At 41.7% G+C, this 21,317-nt stretch overlaps 2 protein-coding genes across 3 annotated transcripts; one reads left to right on the plus strand and one right to left on the minus strand.

The window, feature by feature from the left end:
- Positions 1–183: 183 nt before the first annotated feature.
- On the plus strand, positions 184–18,967 carry LOC134747980 (probable 4-coumarate--CoA ligase 1). 2 transcript variants are annotated; one of them, XM_063682661.1, is made up of 10 exons: positions 184–485; positions 6,287–6,497; positions 14,138–14,284; positions 14,468–14,668; positions 15,192–15,300; positions 15,911–16,137; positions 16,457–16,635; positions 17,701–17,841; positions 17,999–18,013; positions 18,418–18,967. In XM_063682661.1, exons 1-10 carry the CDS (start codon positions 243–245, stop codon positions 18,706–18,708), a joined length of 1,764 nt encoding a protein of 587 aa, XP_063538731.1. In that variant the 5' UTR covers positions 184–242; the 3' UTR covers positions 18,709–18,967. The 2 variants fall into 2 exon arrangements, with proteins under 2 accessions (XP_063538731.1, XP_063538730.1); XM_063682660.1 differs by lacking the exon at positions 17,999–18,013 and having other exon boundaries at positions 17,701–17,856.
- Positions 18,968–19,031: 64 nt separating this feature from the next.
- Positions 19,032–21,110, minus strand: LOC134747981 (serine/threonine-protein phosphatase 4 regulatory subunit 2-like). The gene has a single exon (XM_063682663.1). The coding sequence runs from the start codon at positions 21,003–21,005 to the stop codon at positions 19,512–19,514; it is 1,494 nt and encodes a 497-aa protein (XP_063538733.1). The 5' UTR covers positions 21,006–21,110; the 3' UTR covers positions 19,032–19,511.
- Positions 21,111–21,317: the final 207 nt, after the last annotated feature.

Below are 21,317 nucleotides of genomic sequence, written 5' to 3' on the forward strand. Positions count from 1 at the left end.
AAGAGTTGGACCTTGCCCCCGCGGGCGTGTGGCCGTCAGACTCGACTCGTTCCAATCACATCCAAAGCTAAAAAACCAGTATAAGGGCGTTATCTAGTTACGCATAGTCATTTGGATTTCGAGGTTACGATTATACTGGCTCGTTCAAGAACTCTAATCGCTGCAACCAAAGGAAATACTTGTTCTGCGCTCGCGTCTCGCATTCGTACGCCGCTTCTTCCCGCGAAAACTCGCGCGCAACCATGTCTCATTTGAAAGTTTTGCGCGGCAATTTTGTAAAGATCCTAAACTCTCCCCCTAAACTAACCCGTAAAACTAAAATACTTCGGAATGTGTTAAACAACAGGTGCTTCGCTACGAAGGCTGCGCCCGTCGTCGAGGGCAAGTATTTGACTTCAACATGGGGTGAAATTGAAATCGGAAAAGAAGCTTTGACGGATTACGTGTTTCGGGATGTCGAGTTGTGGTCGGATAAGCCTTGTGTGGTGAGTATTTTTAATTTTATAATATTAATATTTGTTTGGCAGAATAAGTATTTTTTGTACAAATGCCATAGGCATTCTTGTCTTACTTCTTTATGTTAAGAAAACAGTTGTTTTTAGGGTTCTGCATTGTTAATTTAGTGTTGAAATTACACCTGGGTAAGTAAATATGAGTAGTTAGTTTGCAGGAATTTACTTACACTGTGTCCAATAAGTCCGAATACAGTACAAATATTGAATAAAATAAATGTACGAATAGTTACAACTATTATAATTATATTTTATTAAAATGGTACACTTATATAATATATGTATTTACAACAAATGTTTCGAATTAACTCCACCTTCAACTTTTTTTACCAGCCTCAAACGCTTCTCGAATGAATCACACGCAGCACGCACCATTTACATTGGCATTTCGTCCCAAATACGCCCGATAACCTTTTTGAAATGATCCAGGTTTATGATTTTATCATCATGTAATTTCGAAAGTATGTACGACCAAACAAAATAATCTTTCGACATTTCATGTTTCGACAAAAATCTGTCAAATTAGCCTGACACGACACCAAGCTTGAACAGCATTTGCCGTGTGTGAAGGAGCTCCGTCTTGTTGGAACACATAATATTCATTCCCAAACATACACTTTAAATTTGGAGCAACAATCGTCTCCAAAACCTCGGTTTTATAGTGCGTGCGTTAATCCTCTTTATCTATAAATACTAAAGGTAGTTGACCCCTCTTACATACCTACTGCACCCCACACCATGACCGATGGTGAGCTCTGAACCTAGGAACATTTTTCTGGTTGTCTGGAACGTCTTCTATCCGTGGTGCCCACAATCGATCATTTTGGGCATTATGAGGCTGTTCTAACACAAACAGTTTCTCGTCAGAAAAACAAACTGCGTGCCAAGAATAGTTATTTGTTATACAAGGGTGCAAAGTTGTATTTTACCCGCGAGTGTAGAATTGAAACATGAGCAAGCGAAAGGATTCTATAGGTGAACCACGAGCGAAGCGAGTGGTTCTAAAATAGAATCCTGAGCGTAGCGAGTGTTTCAACACACGAGAAGTAAAATACATTTGCGCCCGTGTGTAACACAAAACTTTTCACCTCACTATAGCGAGGAAAGTGCAACATCCACAGGCGTTAGATCATCTTCATCACTGGAATCACTCATTTCTTTACGATATTATAACAGAAAGTTGTGTATTTTTACGCGAGTTGGTGAGAAAAGGTTTTAAGTAAAAAAATTGTTGACAATGTTGAAATTTCTGATGTATGAAATGTTAACGATGCGTTTTGAAATTGCATCGACTCAACTTGTGCGTTCAGAATTATATTTAACATCATTATAAACACAAAAACGTTTCTTATGGAATTTTAAGGTTTATGACTTAAAATCATTAAATAAAGCTAAATTTGGTATTTTTTATTAGATTCTCATACCATTTATTTAATGATAATTAATATCGAACGAACCATTATCATGAGCGTTTTACGTTTTGTTATCTGTCAAGCTACTTAAACACGCTCCATCCAAGGTCAAATTACTTTCCCCACTAGTGGATAAAACGCGTTTTTCCCCGCTTGTATTGAAGGATAAACGACAACTTTCCGAGCTAAAATATTATGTTAGATCTTTGCACTCTCTTTTTCTTGGTCGCTTCGGAAATGCCATGTACTTTGCGTTTTTTTATAAGCATATATGGCATCCAAGATTCACCTTCAAAATATTGTGCACCGATATTAAAATAAGAATTTGATGACATGTAATCCGTATGTCTTTAGAGCCAAGGTAAAAAGATGTGTATTCGGACTTATTGTACACGGTGTAGGTAATATAAGCACGCGACGAACTAAATGCAAGCTAATGCATCGAACAATTAATCAAATGGCGGCAAATGAATGCACGTGCATAACGTGCATTATTGCATTGCTCCGATCATCAATTTAGTTATTTACATGCAGTACAAAGTTCACTGCTCCGCCATACGGATGCTAGATAATTATAAATAGTCCCTATCTGAAGGTTGAGGCTACGGTAACGCTTGGCAGCCACGCGGTGCTCTTGACAAAAAAATACAACATAACATTATAACATCTCTTCCGCAATTTTGATGGACCAAGGTAGCATCGGACAACAAGGTATCATGCCCTTAAACGTTCACATAACGAGACCGTTAATTATGTTATGGGCGACAAAATAAGGTCGCCCGTAATGATCTTTGAATGCTCCAGCAAACTGGTCATTTTTTTTCGACCGCCCCAGCAGTGAGCGTGTTTAGTTAACATAATCAATCTGCCGTGATATTTTGCGCCCATGCGTTAACTACTAAAGTTACCGCACGCACCGCACGTTAAATGCATCCTTATTGACGAATTCGTTCGCTTCGTTTCGATCGAAACCGAGATAATGACCCAGTTTCCGTTTTCCGGCCATAGGGCAGTCGGTAAATTAGGTAGAATCCATTGTTATTTTATTTTGTATCAAAACAGAGTAATGACATATTTCTACTCTTGTAAATTTTGTTACAAAAAGTTACGAGCTTATAAAATGTCCAAAGTTCCTCTCCAGGCGTAACTTTCACAACTTTTAATACCAGTCCTCATATTCGTATGTGGCTATGTCGGTTAGTCTGGCGTCCTATTGATAGCGTGGCTGCAAACTCAGAGGCTGTAAATAAACAGTACCACTAGACTTGACGCGTAGGTGTGTAGTAATTGCAGATTAGTCAGTCGCAAATAGAAAATACAACTAACCCGCACAGTGCACTTACCGACTGCATTTTGCCAGCACCTATATATTGCAAGGAATTCGCGTCGTAACTAGGGTAATTCCAAGGTAGATGGCCATAAGAATGGTAATTTCGCCCTTATGGCCATCTGCATCTATCCGAATTTCTGATGAATACATGTTACTAGGTTTTGTTTAGTACGCTTTACGTCATGCTTGGGAGCAAAGATGTGACCAACATTTTGGGGAAAACAATTGTAAAAGTACATAAAATCCGTGTTGATTGTTTTGACTAGTGCAAATATTTTTTAGAAGGTTCATATTTTACATGGCGGTGATGCTATTTTCTAATTCTAATGGTGTTATTTGTTTTAGGTGCAAAGTAGGTACATGACTATAGTTTTGTTCTAACCTAAATAAGGGTGGAGCTCGAGTCTCAACTTATGTTAATTTTAGGCGAGGCCTTCTCTCCCGAACGGAAAGGAGAGATGGCCAGTTCAAGTCGGGGTATTATGGCCATATGGCCGTGAAGGTATTACACAGCGATGAAGATGTATCTATCACAGAGAGGGTATTCCGAAGGTTATCAGATAGCAGTGACGATGTCTTCCTATGCATGATAACGAATTAAAAACTGGCCATGTGCGAGTCGGCCTCGCGTTCCAAGGGTATCGTACATTACACAATTTAAACAATGTATTTTTTATGTGAAACTTGAGTGAAATGTCTTTAAAAAACCCGTATTAGGGGTCGGATCAAAAACTGAGAGTAATTAAGTCCGACTCACGCTTGACTGCACATTTCTAATAGGTTTTCCTGTCATTTATAGGTAAATAACTATTTTGTATTTTTTTTCAAAAGAGTCTATTAAGAAAGATAAATACTGCGGGTGTGGGAAAAAATATCACGAGCCCCTTCTCATCCAAGATTGCTTTGAGTGCGCTGTTTGCTGGTATTGGGTGGCCTTAACGGGATCTTGAGAAGAAAAGACACATGGGAAATAAAAAATTCAAACTAAACATACACTAAAATGAGTAGATAATTTATGGCCATCTCTTCTGTAATGGTATGGTCATCACTCCCGGACACCTCTGGAGAGATGGCTTTTTCAAGCTGATCTTAATGGAAATAATTTTCAATTAGTTTCATTTTCAAAATTCAATTGTTCAAAGTTTATGAAGAAATAAAGATTTCTTCAATTAGGTACATGTAGTTATTTTTTTATTGCGTTCTAAAAAAACTATGGCCAACTACCCCGGACTTACCGTAATCAGTTTTCCAATTAGAGCATCATTGATAATTTTAGTTTAATAACTAAAAAAATACTACGGCCGAAAATTAAGAGATTGCCTTTTTCCTGGCTCCTATAGTAATTACGGTTTATTAGAACTTACGAGTAGGTATGTGTTTGGGAATTGTTTACAAAGTCGTTTACGCGGGATGGAATATTGCCAATTCAAATCGGCAGAGTAAGAATGGTTATCTGACCCAATTTATAACGCTATCTTGGGATTTGACTGGGATATTAGTGTCTGGCTATTTAAGTAATTATTTATTTATGTACTGTATAAGATTAGTCTTATACCTTTAAACGAGCAATTGTTGTAGGTATATTTATGAATTTCGGGGATCTCGGAAACGGCTCTAACAATTTCGATGAAATTTGCTATATGGGGGTTTCCGGGGGCAAAAAATTGATCGAGCTAGGTCTTATCTCTGGGAAAATGCGCATTTGTGAGTTTTTATATGTTTTCCCATCTCTCCCAGATAGTGAAAGTCTCCGAGATATTATTTTCTATTAGGTACCTGCCTAATAATACTGAGACTCGAGGGATTTTAATTTTGATTAGGGAAGGCAGATTGTACTGTAGAGCATTAGGTATAATAGGTAAGATTGAGTACTTTTGCGCGATTTTTCGCGATAGTTCTGTATGACAGAGTAGAAGGTAGAAGGAATAACACTGCGCCAGGGCCCCGCGCGCCGCGCTTCTTTTGAAGTTGATTTCGATCTCACTAAGAGTGCTGGAGTAGAAAATAGTACATTTTACAACTAGTGTAAAAATACATTTCACACGTGTTGTAAACGACGTTTTTTAATACAATTGCGAAAAAATAATAAATTAATATATCATTAGTAGAATCATACCACCAAACCAAACCAAAACCAAAAGTACCTATACAGCTAAGATACGCGAGCTGCCGCAGCCCGCGATACCTTCATACTCGTGCGCGCCCCGGCCGCGGCCGCCGCGGGCCCGGCGCGGGTTGGTCAACGACACCTCCTCATAACTCATGAGGCCCTTTCCCAATTCAATTTTAACTGCGTTTCGAAAGTATAGTTTGGAACTAAAAAGTAAAAAGCACTAGTTCGAGAAATTGAGCTTCTCGCACGCTACGCAGCCACAAAAAGTACCACTTTTTGAGCAACTGTATTAAAAAGTACCACTTTTTGAGCAACTGTATTAAAAAGGTGATTTTGAATTAAAGGAAGAATTACTTACGTAAATAGGTATCTTCTGAAATCCTTACTGCCGTTCCCTTGTGCATCAACCTCAACCCCTTTTTTTACGAAATTAGCCCACAAATTGAAATGCGACAACATTTTTCACCGCACAACACGCTGTAAACAACAACATTTTTCTTGGATGCATGAATAAATTGATCTTAAATGTCATCTGCTTGCGTCACACGACCGAAGTACGACTGCTGTTATGTTACGATGCAGTCATTTGTTTTTTGCGAAAAATAGAAAACACACTTTTCTATTATTAGCCAAGAAGTAAGCGCGACTCGGTAAACTAGTATTTTCTTGGTACATACCTACCTTCTAAATACCTTTTGCCACGGACTCTACTATGGTAGAGTTAACAGTAGAGTTTCTAACATAGGTACATGTTTAGAGGTATATACTTTGCTGTTTAATTACTCTATGTTTTGACTTTAGCCTACTAGGTTCGTAAGATGCTCGGAGATTTTCTTTACTTTAGAATCATAAAAAATCTTATTTAGGTATATGCAAGTTAACCTGTGCAAACAATGTCATAATGTATGTTTATATCCAGACATGCGGCGCATCCGGGCGCGGTTACGACTACAGTATGATGCAGCTCATGATCGAGCGCTGCGCCAAAGGCCTCGTTGGAGCCCTGAAGATGAAGCCAGGAGAGAAGATCGGGCTCATCCTGCCCAATCTGCCGGAGTTCGTGGTCCTCATCTACGGAGCTATGAAGGCTGGGTTGGTTGTTACTTTCGCGAATCCTTTATACACTGCTGGTGAGTGCATTAGTAATTCTATGGCACAGAAAACGTGTTCTATGGTAAGGTAATAAGTTTGATAATCGAATGGCGCACAGCTTGGCCTCGCTAAGCGTCTGAAATTGAAACGCTGAGAAGATATCTCACCCTGCATGCGTTCGTTGTCCTAATCTTATTTTTCCATGGTCGCCGGTAAAATATGTGACATGTGATATTAGTACTCTACATTCTACGGCGGTAATCACATTGGTGCATCCGGAAAAGGCAACAGTGATGTGTTAACCGCCTGTGATAACGCCTGGTTCAGATTATCCTCACTTTCCTATTTAGTTTATAATAATAATAATAATAAAAAATGTAAAAGCCTGTAAAAGCCATAAATACATTTGCCATCCCCGTTCTCACATACTCTTTCGGTGTAATAAACTGGACCAAATCCGACCTCAAAGCACTGCAACGCACAATTAATACGACGATGACCAAATTCCGTAAACATCACCCTAGATCATGTATACAGAGACTGACACTACCAAGAAAAGAAGGAGGAAGAGGCATCACTGACATAACAAACCTACATAACAGACAAATCACAGCTCTAAGACAGTATTTCTTCAACAAATCAGAATCTTCTACACTACACAAAGCAACAACACACAATGACCGTAAACTGACACCGCTTAATCTACAAGATACAATTACACAAAGAAATGAACACCTGACAGACGACAAAACTAAACACGCCGAATGGGCTAGAAAGTCTCTCCACGGCAGACATCATCAAGACTTATGCCAACCTAATGTCGACAAGGAGGCGTCGAACGCGTGGCTGAGTCGTGGCGAGCTGTTCCCGGAGACTGAAGGCTTCATGATGGCGATACAAGACCAGGTAATAGAGACAAGAAACTACCAACGACACATAACAAAAACTCTAAACAACGACAGATGTAGAAAATGCAATAGCTGCCCGGAAACCATACAACATATAACAAGTGCATGTAAAACAATAGCCCAGACCGACTACAAACATAGACATGACCAAGTTGCAAATATTATCCACCAAAGACTTGCCTATCAACAACATTTCATTACTGAAATAGAGCCATATTACAAATATAAACCTGAAAGTGTATTAGACAACTCAACAGCCAAACTGTATTATGACCGAACCATCCTTACTGACCGAACTACCCATCATAACAGACCTGACATCACACTAATAGACAAAACTTGCAAAACTGGATACCTCATAGATATAGCCGTTCCTAATACACATAACTTACAAAGTACCATAGCCGAAAAACTTAGCAAATACATTGAACTGAAAGATGAAATAATCCGGATATGGCATCTGCAGAAAGTGACAATAGTACCGATTGTTTTATCCACTACAGGTGTAATACCTAAACAGCTACATCAATCTCTAAGGACCTTAAAATTACCGCCCAAAACATTCCATCTCCTTCAGAAGGCCGTTATCCTCAATACATACCGCATTGTAAGAAAATTCTTACAAACTGACCAAGAAACTCTTGCTGCTTCAACCAGACCAACCTCACTATCAGCTACCCATGCAACCTTAAACTTTTCCATAGCGTCAACTACTGAACCACTTACCGCAAACTCGGAGACTCACACGACGGACAGGAACCGCTCATCCTGATGTACCGTAAATTAAGGAGATAATACATATTTACACTTACCTGAGATGCACTTGGCCTAGGCCCGTGCATAGCAGTATTCCGGTGAAAGCCGAGAAAATACGAAAAACAAGATAATAATAATAATAATAATAAAAAAATGACGCTGTCAACGTCAGACGCGTTTTTTACAAAATTTTCCTTTTCTTTTTAATCAAATATGTTTTTACTGGCTTTTTCTACATTTTCCTTGTACATTCTTGTGGAAAAGTTACCTCTTCACATTTGCGACACTCGCAAAGGATACGTGACCGCAAAAATGTAACTACATATGTACAAAACTAGCCGACAAACAATGGTCGAATGATAAAGAGAGAAAATGATCACACGGAGTAAAACGCGTCCACAAGCGTCTACCACAACCAACGCACGTCCACCACCCTCGCCCGCCTCGTCCGTCTCCTCGCAATTGTCGTCGGGCGATGAATTCGCCACCGCGCCCGACACCAGCGAGTCGAGCGACGAGTGCGGGCCGCCGCCGCCGCCGCCGCCACGACCACCTGCGCGACGAGGGCGGCCACCGCTGCCGGCACGCTTGGGGCCTGCGGGACATCCTGCCCCGCCCACGGCTCCCGCTGCCGGTGGTGTAGTGCGTCGCATGCGATGGACTCAATCGATGAATGAGAACGTCATGCGCGCCTACTATGGGGTTACAGAGGGGGGAACCCGACTGTCCGCGTATCGTTCAAGGATGCTGCCTCTGTTTCAGGCACTTGAACCTACCATCACCGTATCGGAGCAGCGACTATCGGACCAGGTGCGTGTCATTCAACGTTTAAAGCGGTTGGATGACGCGACACTTGATCAGCTTCGCCAGGAGGCTCTCTCTGCTCGCGCGGACTCCACCTCGGTACGAGATCTGCCCGCCACATCGCCGGATCCGGTGCCCGCACCCGACCTGGCACCGGGGGCGCCGCGGGTTGATTTTAATACCGACGATGGGGACTGTGCGAGTGTGAGTACTTCTGCTAATGAGCAAGTGAGGAGGACTTTGGAAGAGGCGATTACGCAGTATCGCGCCACAACCATCTCTAGGCCACGACTACCACGTCTGCCTATGAATAGACGCAATCTAGCGCTAGTGGGAGCCCTAAACGCTTTACTAGAGCCACATTTACGGACTAGTAAAGATTTAGAAGATACGCACTCGATCATGTACTGCGGAGCCATCGCGGCGTGCCGTGTTGCTCGAGTCAAGTTACCGGACGCTGAACGTGCACCTAGGACCGCCGGAGGTGTCCCTGCATGGCAAGCGCGGATCGAGCGACGTATCAGCTCGTTTAGGACTCTCATTGCAAAGTTGATCTGCTTTAGGGGGGGCAACAATCGCCCCCGAGTAATGCGCTTTGTGAACCAGGCGTTCGCGGGGACGGATGTCAGGCCCCGCGACTACATGGCCAATGTCACAGAGCGCATCGACTTTCTAAAGCAGAAAGTCTATGCATGGGCAAACCGTATTCGCCGCTACAGAGAGCGTGTGGATCGATTCCAGCAGAATCGTCTCTTTCAAAGTGACCAAAGGAAGGTATACCGAAGGTGGGAGGAAGCCGATCCTCGTGTGTCCGACATGCGGTTGCCGGATGCTACTGCCATGACTGATTTCTGGCGTAGCATCTGGTCAGTGCCTGTTGAACACACGGAGGGCCGTTGGATAGACGTTGTCGAACGTGAGTGCGAGAACATCGAACCTATGGGTGCTATTACCATCAGCCCCGACGATGTAAGTTGTGCCATCCGTACGGCCCAGAACTGGAAAAGTCCTGGACCGGACGGATTGCACAACTTCTGGCTAAAATGGTTTCGATGCTCGCACGAACGGTTGGCAACGCAGTTCCAACAAGCCCTAGAGCTCGGTTCCCTCCCACCTTCCCTAACAACTGGTGTGACCTTCCTGCTCTACAAGTCCGGTAGTACCACGGAAGCGAAGAACTACAGACCCATCACGTGCTTGCCTACACTCTACAAGCTCCTTACATCCATTTTGAGAGCAAAAATCAACGCGCACATTGTCGCTAACAACATTTTGGCGTCCGCTCAAAATGGATGTAGGGTTGGGTCCCGTGGTACTAAAGAGCTCCTCCTCATAGACATGACCATATGCCAGCAAGTTCGGCGGAACAGGGGGGGCCTCTCGGCCGCCTGGATTGACTATAAGAAGGCCTATGATTCGGTGCCTCACTCATGGCTGAGAAGGGTATTGGAGCTGTATAAACTTGATGCAGCTTTAATATCCTTCCTAAGTGCGTGTATGAGGCAGTGGATCACAGGCCTTCGTCAACCAGGAGGTGGAGATGACCGCCCTGGCCCGCAGGACTTTATAAGGATCGAGCGAGGAATATTTCAGGGTGACAGTCTGAGTCCCCTGTGGTTCTGCCTAGCTCTGAATCCCCTCAGCACCCTGCTGAAGGATTCAGGGTTAGGTTGCCAGCTTCGGAGAGAGGGTGAAGTCATTTCTCACCTTCTGTACATGGATGACCTCAAGCTATTTGCGCCAAATAACCAAGACTTGATGGTGCTATTGAAAACCACAGAAGTTTTCAGTACCGCCATCAGAATGGAGTTTGGTGTCGATAAGTGTGCGGTTATGCATGTACAGCTGGGGGAGGTTGTAAATTCAACAAATTTACAACTTTCTGAGACAATGTCTTTCAGATCTATCTCTGAATCAGAAACCTATAAATACCTTGGTATGTCACAGTCGTTGGGTATTGAGGGCGAGGGTATTAGACGGTCGGTGAAGGAGCGCTTTTTCAGTCGGCTCACAAAAGTCCTTAACAGTCTTTTGTCAGGAGGCAATAAAGTGCGCGCCTTCAACGCCTGGGTAATGCCCATACTCATATACTCCTTTGGCATACTAAGGTGGACTCAGACCGAGCTGGACGCCCTGGATCGGAGGGTCCGTCTACTACTCACCACACACCGTATGCTACACCCACGCTCGTCAGTTATGAGATTGTACATCTCACGGAAGTGTGGAGGTCGAGGCTTCCTTAACGCCAAAGATCTCCACAACCGCGAGGTGTGCAATCTCAGGAATTATTTCCTTAACAACGAGTGTGGGATGCATCGTGATGTGGTGGCAGTGGACAGGCACTTCACGCCGCTCTCCTTGGCAAACGAGAACTGGCACAAACCTGTGGTACAAAGTGCTGCGGGCCGCAAGGCGGTATGGGAGAGTAAGGTGCTACACGGGCGGTTCTACAAGGCCCTCACGGGACCCGATGTAGACCTGCTCGCGTCGGTGAACTGGTTACGATTCGGGGACCTCTTCGGAGAAACCGAGGGTTTTGCCTGTGCAATTGCGGACGAAGTTATGATGACGAACAACTATCGGAAATATATCCTGAAGGACGGTACGGTCGACATTTGTCGGGCATGCCGCCGTCCCGGAGAGTCACTCAGGCATATCATTTCCGGTTGTTCTCATCTTGCTAACGGCGAGTACTTGCACAGACATAATCTCGTAGCCAGGATTATTCACCAGCAGCTTGCTCTTCTATACGGCCTTGTGGACTGCGAAGTACCGTACTACAAGTATTTACCTGTGCCAGTTCTCGAGAATGGTCGTGCCACGCTCTATTGGGATCGATCTATCATCACTGAAAGGACTATTGTAGCCAATAAGCCTGACATTGTGATAATAGATCGATCGCAGCGCCGGGCCGTGCTCGTCGACATCACCATCCCCCATGATGAGAATCTCGTGAAAGCCGAGAAGGACAAGTCCAGTAAGTACCTAGACTTGGCTCACGAGATAACCGCCATGTGGGATGTTGATTCGACGATCATTGTCCCGATAGTCGTTTCAGCGAACGGTCTCATAGCGAAGAGTCTCGACCAACACCTTGAGAGACTCTCGCTAGGTGGTTGGATCAAGGGTCAGATGCAGAAGGCGGTTATCTTGGACACGGCGCGGATAGTCCGCCGGTTCCTCTCTCTGCGGCCCTGACCACCGGCAGCTTGGGCCTTGCCCCGCTGCCGGCGGTACCCTAGGTTAGGTTTTTTATAATGTGTTTATATATTTTTTGTAATGTTTTATAAGTGTTTTTGTATTTTACTTTTATATCCATATTATAAAAACCTAGCCTAAGATGAAAGATAAATAAAGAGAATAATAATAAACTTTATTGCTTTAAACCTTGGACATTACATTTGACATTATAAAGGTATAAAGTTTGCAGCAACATGTTATTTATAATATTTTAAGGACGTCATCCTGATAATTAACAATTGCATGGCGAACCGGTGTGCTTGAACTCTGGGCTCTGGATTCGGAGGGAGATTCAAATAAATACGCCGAAGTTTTCAGGTCTGCATATAGGACAGTTAATAGGACTGGGACTTTTAACTAGAACTTGTGATAAATGCAACCATTGTACCTACCTGCTTATGCTGATTAGATTGAGCATCGACGCAAAGCTGGTTTTGGAAGAGACCTGAAAAATTAAAAAGACGAACGAGACACTGTAAATAATTTTACGTAGGTAGTATTTTTACGTGTGTGCTGACGGTAAAATCTATGGTTGTCAATGATGTTTCTTCCTCACCTAATTCCATTTTACATTCCTAATTGACGTGTAGCAGCAGTGCAAACACTTAATTGTCAGAGTCGTAGACTCCACTCCCACAAATAAGTGCAAGGTGCAATTGAATGATGCTGTTCTAAAGTCCACCATGATATTGACTCAATTATAATGAGCTGCATGTAGGACATGTAGGAGACATATAACAATGTTGATTGTACTTTAGGTACCTACATATTAGTTTTTGTCGGTAGGTAGACTATTTGTAAACAGGTCAGTGACTTACAAGTAAGTACATGTAGTTGTGAGTGTTGTAACACTTGTCGTATTTGCGCATTTCGAGCCAAGTTTTTGTAACATTTGCATTTATTTAATGTAGGCCAGAGTAATTGCTTGGTGTGTAATTGTTAGGTGGCTACCTTTATTTACCAATCTTATATTTCTTTTTTTTAAGAGCTTAATAATGTAAATTAGATTTCGTTCTAGTGCCAAATTAGGGCATACTCTGATAGGAAGAACTCTACATTAGTCGTACATATTATACTTATGATATACCTACCTATGTAATGAGAGCTACTTAGTAAGTATGTAAAAAGCAAAGCGATGGTATTTGATATTCAGGTAAATCGCAACCTGATAACATAAATATATTTGAGCTTATGTGGTCGAATAACGCTTTTATAATCACTTTTAATGCCAGTAGCAAGGTCATATTTTTGCTGTTGTCACATGTTACCTATGATGACTCAACTAATACTTACTAACAGACACAATGATGCCTACTCCCTATTGTACCTTGTTATGACATAAATACATTTATTGTATTAATAAGGTTTTTTTAAATACCTAATCGGTATATGTAGGTATTTTATCTTGTCCGTTTCGTAACGTTACTGAGAAATTATATTTGGATATCGTTAGTCGCCCTACTTTTTATCTACCCTACTCAAATTAGAAGTTTCAGCATCTGTTTTAACTATGGTTTAGATTAGATTATTATGACTAGGGCTTAGTAGACAATACCAAAGATCAATACCTATAGCAGGAGAGCACAGTAAATATGTGTCTGGGTCTTGGGGTTGCGGTATGCTCACTTCGCTGACCCTACGTAGATTCTAGAGTTAAACTTCATTTTAATTAAAAATTGACATGTAAAAGTGCCCCTGTGGCTAATTTGCTGAATAAATGTTTGATGTTATTTACAAGGAAAAAAAAAAGAATATGTAAAGTAAATAGTAGGTAAGTAGACGTTTGCGAAATTGATAAGAGATGCACTATTTACGCTAAAATGGCACATATAGGTATTGGCGCAAAATGAACATTCAATATCGAATATCAATCGAGATTATACCCTTATAGTTGCTTCACAAGCGCCGCTGATTACCTACTTAGGTCGTATCTACATCATGTTGACTGTACCTATGTATTTGTTTTGCAGATGAGGTGAAACGGCAATTCACGGATTGCAACGTCAAATGCATTGCCACCATCGAGATGTTCATGCCCGTGGCTACCGAGGTGGCGAAGTCTCTCAAGGACTACAAGGGCACGATTTGGGTCGGCAGCGATGTTGAACACCAGGATGGTAAGTGTATTTAAATCCTGACATGTTTATATTTGGCGCACATACCTACTTTCACAAGCTTTTTTTATAAGCTTTGTCAGTCAGCGGCGGAGGTACATTTTTAATCAACCACTGGCACCATAGGTACTGGTCCATCAAAGTGCATCGTCCTAATTGTAAGTAATGAAACTGATGAAATTTCAGGTGTATATGGACTGAAGCCTCTACTGATGGCAGACCACGAGGCAGACCTTCCCGAAGTGAACGCCGACGATGTCTGCCTCATCCCCTACTCTAGCGGCACCACAGGCATGCCCAAAGGTGTCATGCTGACGCACAAGAATCTCGTATCCAACCTGAAGCAGGTCCAGTGGCCGAAGATGATGAAGTATGAGGGAGAAAAGGGTAAGATTTTTTTTTAAATATTGTTTGCTTGAATGTAGGCACCCAGAACAAAATATGCTTCAATACGGTTACTGTGCGGGTACGGTGCATAAAAGCAGTTACATATATTATTTAGGTATTTGACTACCGGTGAGAAAATGGGAACTAGCGTATGTTGTGTATTAGCTAGGTTGTGTATAATGTATATTTTTCTAAGTGCTTTATTTGTTGTGTTTTTATTTTGTTATCACTGGCTGTTCACGCAACCAGCGAGATTTTTTTTCTTAGAAAAACACTTGCTCTCAAAGAACGCCCTCGCTTATCATCAGCGGTAGGACAATAGCATTGCATTGTAGAATTTAATATTCAAGTTTTCCTGAGGTTGTGTGAAAATCGGAATACGAATCACCTCAATTCATGTGTTTTCAGTGTTTTCATTTTGTAATAATGTGCATAAACAAAATCCATTAATTAATCTGCGTCTGGGATAATTAAGTGCATTGGGCTCATGCGTGTACTGTATGATTATATTTCTATGTTCCAGGCAAAGGCGACGTGGTGCTAACGGTGCCGCCATTTTTCCACATCTACGGGTTCAACGGGGTGCTAAACTACAACCTTACTCTTGGCTACCATGTCGTCAGTATGCCTAGGTAACTGTCGTTTGCTTAACTTGAACTAGTCAAGCTGCCTAACTACCTAAGGCAGTCAACTTACTACTAGCGCCTCTGTGAGTTGTAGACTTCGCGTTAAGCTTAAAAAATGTAAAAGTGAAAAATACTTAGTTCGTTGAGTCGTTATTCCAGTGAACTCATAATGGTCTTAAGCGTCATAGACGCTTTTGGCACTTAAGTCCTTTATGACAATTTTCGCATTTTGTAAAATTTCCAAAAACTGGATTGACAAAAAAACTTTTTTATCATAGAATCTGATTACAAAATTTCACAAGAATCGGTTACGAATTGCGACTTGTAGAGGAGACCATCCCGATATACGAAAGCAAAATGGACGAGTTAAAACGGAGACCTTCGATTAATTAGCCAAACAGGTACGAGAGCCTGGGAGTCCGCTTGATATTTTATTTAAGGGCGTATTTTGAGTGAGGCCCCTGTCCAGCAATGGTCGTCCTTTTGTTGTTGTTGTATGATTATAATAAACCGCCAACCACAAGGCTAACGGGGTATATTCATCTTTTCTGATATTTTACTTGGCATTCTTACTCGGGCGTTTTCACATTCCTACACATTCACGTTTTTTTTTTAGATTTACCCCAGAAGACTACATCAGGTGCCTGTCGGAGTACCAGCCCACGACGTTGTTCGTGGTGCCCTCGCTGCTCGCGTTCCTCGCCACGCACCCGTCCGTCAAGAAGGAGCACTTGCAGTTTGTCGAAACAATCATGGTGGGCGCGGCGCCTACTACGGACAGCATGCTGGAGAAATTCCTGCTTAAATGCGAGAAGACTAAAGATGAAATCCGTTTGTTACAAGGTTTGTCTTACTTTATTTATTTTTTATTTTATTACAAGGAGATAAAACAGAAACATGATACAAGTAAAGAACAATATAGACAGAATATACATAACTATTATAGATTATGATTTTTTTATATTAATACCCATCTCTATTTCTCTATCATTCAATAAAGAGCGATAAAAAAGTATAGCGTTAACTACCTACTTGGAAATTTGAACTTTGTATTTATAAATGCCTTAGCGGTGCCACCTATCCATAAATCATCTCAATTGTAGATAAATGAGTTAAATAAACGTCATTGAACAAATCCCAATAATTAGAAGTTTGTTTGCAGGTTACGGCATGACAGAGAGTGCACCAGTGGCCCTGATGACTCCATACGTATATCCCTACAACAAGGTGGGGTCGGTGGGGCAGCTGATCCCCGGCACGCAGGGCAAGATCATCTCGCTCACCACCGGCGAGATGCTGGGCCCGCACAAATCGGGGGAGCTCTTGATTAGAGGACCGCAGGTATCGTTCACTATTTTGCAGGTTGTCATGTCATGACAGAGACCCCATCTATCTACTGTAAATAAATCCTTAAGGCTAATTTGTACCTTTTTGTGTTAGGTAAGAGCTCTTTCCCACTGACGTACAGTTTTTTTGCGGGATACGGTTTTCTGCAGGATCCCGTTTTAGTAGTGTACATGCTAATATAGTAACGTTCACACGAGCATTCTGTTTGCGGGATACTGCACTCATACTACAGAAAACAGGATACTGCAGAAAAACGTACCCGCAAAAAACTGGATGTCAGTGAGAAACAGCTCTGGGTATATTACTCAATGCCTCTGGCAAGTAATGTTTACACAGACTACAACTACTTAGTGCAACTGCTCGTTATGTGTAGACCCGCCTTTTTAGGGTTCCATACCTCAAAAGGAAAAAAACAGAACCCTTATAGGATCACTCGTGCGTCTGTCTGTCTGTCTGTCATAGCCTATTTTCTCCGAAACTACTGGACCAATTAAGTTGAAATTGGGTACACATATGAAAGTTTGTGACCCAAAGACGGACATATAACGTAAGCAAATGAATTTTAAACATGGTGGTACTTTTGGGGGGTAAATGAGAAAATAAAAAAATAAAGTTTTTCAAACTATATCGTGTTACATATCACATGAAAGAGCTTATTGTGAGAATCTCAAATATATATTTTTTATAATTTTAGGATAAACAGTTTAGAAGTTATACAAGAAAATAAGCAAAAAATGACCATTCCCCCTTTATCTCTGAAACTACTGGGTCTAAAATTTTGAAAAAAATACACAAAATAAATCTTTACCTATAGATCACAGGAAAACCTATTAGAAATGTGGAGTCAAGCGTGAGTCGGACTTAAATGCTTGGTTTTTGATCCTACCCCTGCGGGGTTTTTAAAGAAATTTCACTCACGTTTCACATAAAAAGTACATTGTTTAAATTGTGTAATGTACGGAACCCTTGGAACGCGAGTCCGACTCGCACTTGACCGGTTTTTTAATTATGTAAACACAAAATCCAGATCCCTAGTTCTAACGTTATTCAATGATGCAGGTAATGAAAGGCTACTGGAACAACGAGGCGGCAACCAAAGAGACATTGGACGCCGACGGCTGGCTGCACACGGGCGACGTGGCGTACTACGACGACGACCAGTACTTCTACATCGTTGACCGCACCAAAGAGCTCATCAAGGTCAAGGGTAATCAGGTACGAGATGGGATGGGATGGGGATACATGTTGGTTCAACACGACGAGGCGGCGACCAGAGACACTGGACGCCGACGGCTGGCTACACACGGGCGACATGGCGTACTACTACATCGTCGGCCGCACCAAGGAGCTGCTCAAGGTTAAGGGTAACCAGGTCGGTTCAGGTGCAACAGGTTACTATTGCTCGACGGGAGCAGCGCATGCCACGAGCGAATGCATGATGGAGTGTCGATCTTCATTTTCAATACCAACTTTAGGCGGATAGAGATCAGCGAGTAATTTGGCGCATATTTTTACCTTTGCGAGCCAATTTCTCCTGGATAATTAAAATACTCGACGGCAGCGTCAACAGCCGGCGTTCGGATATATATGCATCTCTTTATTCACAAGGGGGCTACATCGTACGTCTCTTGTGAGATAATAGTCGATCGGTATTCGCTTAATTATTGCCGCTGGTTAGATATTTTTTTAGATGCATTTTTCAGTTTAGCCTTTTAAATTTTACTTAAACTACTGAGTTGTAGTGAAATGTTGTTAATATACCGTCTTCTGTCTCAGGTATCTCCTACGGAGCTTGAAAGTGTCATAATGGAACTACCAGAAGTAGCTGACGTGGCGGTAGTAGGAGTGCCCCACGCTTTAGCCGGCGAAGTTCCCCGAGCGTTCGTCGTTCTCAAACCTAAAATGACTCTCACCGAGAAGCAAGTCTACGACCTTGTGGCCTCTAAACTGACAAGGTACAAGCATCTTGAAGGAGGAGTCTCCTTTCTCGACTCTATCCCAAGAAACGCCGCCGGTAAAATCATGAGGAATGAACTCAAAGTTAGAAGGTACACTCCTAAGAAGTGATAATGTGTAAATAACTTGTACATATTATTTATAGCAAATTGTATAGAAATACGAGCTGTGATTTTTTAGTATAATTATTTTAATGGTGCAGCAGTAGAATTTAGTTATTGTTTGTTGTTGTATAGTTTATTATTTTAGATTTTATGTTAGGTATTTGTTATGTCCCTGACAATCTTCCAGAAAATGTATGATGGTTAAGGGCAAAGTATGAATGTAATAAATTGTTAATAGGTAAATAAATGAAATAAAATTATTACAATTTATTGTTTAATTCTCTTATACAATAAAATCCACTGTATTCTGATCCAACAGCTAATTTGTTTGTCTAAAACATGGGCCCCCAAACACAACCCAGGCTTTAGCTTTATTTCATGGGCCAAATAGTATGGCTCTTTTTTGGTCTAGATGGGCAGGGTCACAAGTTACAGTTTGAATTGAAGACCCCTAATCTCTGATCTAACAAATGTCAAATGGTGAATCATGTTTGAAATTTATGAATAAATGCAATATTTGTTGACTCCTTTTGGCTGTCTTAATGACAATTAGAACCATTCCAAGTGCGAAAATTGTCTCCAGCTTGGCAGTGTTCCACTACTTCCTCTTATTTCCAATTTAATTTCGCTTGAATAGTGTCTGACTTGCTAAAATACATATGTTTATCACACATGTTGCTGTTATTTTTTCTCAATACTAATGTTGGTTATTAAACAGATCAAATTCAACATCAGTCCTCTTGATCAGAATAATGTCCAATCCTTTATTATTCTTAACTTATACCATGTTAAATTGTTAATAATTGAAGCTTATGAATCTCCTCCTTCTGTATCCTTATCTACACTTTCAGTCTTAGCCTCCTCTTTCTTCTCAATTTCTGGTGTATCTTTTACTTCTTCTGATAGAGTCTCTTCTTGACTAGGAGCCTCAGCTGGTGGTTGGGGGAGCCCTGAACTTATGTCAGAAATGGAATAATTATCAGACTCAATGACAGGTTGTGGATCCTCTTTTTTCTCTTCACAGGGAGGAATTTCTGGTTCTTTAGTCTCTTCTTTTACAGGTTCCTCTAATTTAATGGTTTCTTGGTTTGATTCTTCTTGAATTATATCAGTATTATTTTCAACAGTTTTTGGAGAGTTGCTATTTCCATCTGTATTGTCACTTGATGATGAGCTTTCTTCACTAGATGTTGACACTTCAGAAATATGCTTAGGTTCTTCATCTTTCATGGTTGAATCTGAGCTGCTCTCATCTGTAGACACTGGTTGTTCTGTGGCTGGTTCCTCCACTGGCTTCATTTCAGGAGTATCATCAACCTTTTCAGGCACCTCTTCTTCTTGAGGCACCTCTTTTTCTGATTCTGCTGCTTGATCTATTAGCTTTTGTTCAGTCATTTCTGCATCATCAACTGTTATTTCTGGGATGACTAAGACTGGACTCTCAGACACATCCAATTTCATTTCAACTTCAGTTTTAGCTTCATCAGGTGCTTCTGCTGTGTCAGTAGAGTCTGATTTTTCAGTAACTTCAGCCGCAGGTATTATTTCAGGTATTGAAATATCACTAGTTTTATTTTCTGGATCAGGTTCATGAGTGCTGACATTAAGCTCTGGTGGAGTAACAGACTCATACTCAGTAGGTGTCTTATCCTGAGTTTCCATTGGAGTATTTTGTTTAGCTTGAAGGCGCGCCTCTATGTCATCTACTGAAATGTGTGTGTCTGAAGAGCTTGGCTGTGGTTCAGAGCTTTGTTGTTCCGCATTCTCCTTCCAAGACATATCCTCCATCTCAACATCGACGTTATATTCCGAGTTGCTGTCGGAGCCGTTCACAACAGGCTCTACCACTTCTCCATTCTCAGGCTCAGGATCAGGATGGCGCTGAGTTCCGGGCTCACGTGTGCTAACAACTAGTATGTTCTTCTCTATAGCCCTCATGAATTTGTCTATTCTATTGTACTGCTTACGAGGGAACGTCAGGAGTTCACAGATTCTTTGAACGGTGAATGGTGCCGATGTAAAAGCGTCTAGGCGCTCCAGCAAGCTGTTCTTCATAATGTCATAGTTAAACGGGTCTACGTTGGGGTACGGCGGGATGTCGATACCCGGGGTCGTCTCATAGAAGTCAGTTATAACGTTCAAGAGCTTCTCCTTGAATAAACATTTCACTAAAGGCCACTGGTATACAGGATCACCGGTACGCGCTACGTATGCTAAGTATTCGTTGAGTTCCTGGGGAATAGTTTTAGGCTTTCGCTTTGAAAAGTCTTCTAAGAAATGAAAGACTTCTTCGGCATTTTCCATTTTGAGTCGTTTTATCACAGAACAAACTGATATTTCAGAAGAATTCACAAAAAGACAAGAAAGAAGGCAAAGCAAAGCTGCTTCTTTTGCAATGAATGAGTGAGTCAGTGAATGATTGAATTTTACAATGTCAGTCAACGCCACAGACTATTTTCAAGTGCATTCCTTTTTAGTATAGCACACATAGACCTAGCATTACATAGATCAGCTATACGCGTGCGCCCGTGAGGGACAAAACATACGCAATGAGACAATATGATTGGTCGAGAAGATTTGTAGCCCACCATAAACCATACTAAATTTACGGTGGGA

The sequence above is a fragment of the Cydia strobilella genome, chromosome 15, assembly GCF_947568885.1.
Source record: "Cydia strobilella chromosome 15, ilCydStro3.1, whole genome shotgun sequence".
Classification (NCBI taxonomy): Eukaryota; Metazoa; Arthropoda; class Insecta; order Lepidoptera; family Tortricidae; genus Cydia; species Cydia strobilella.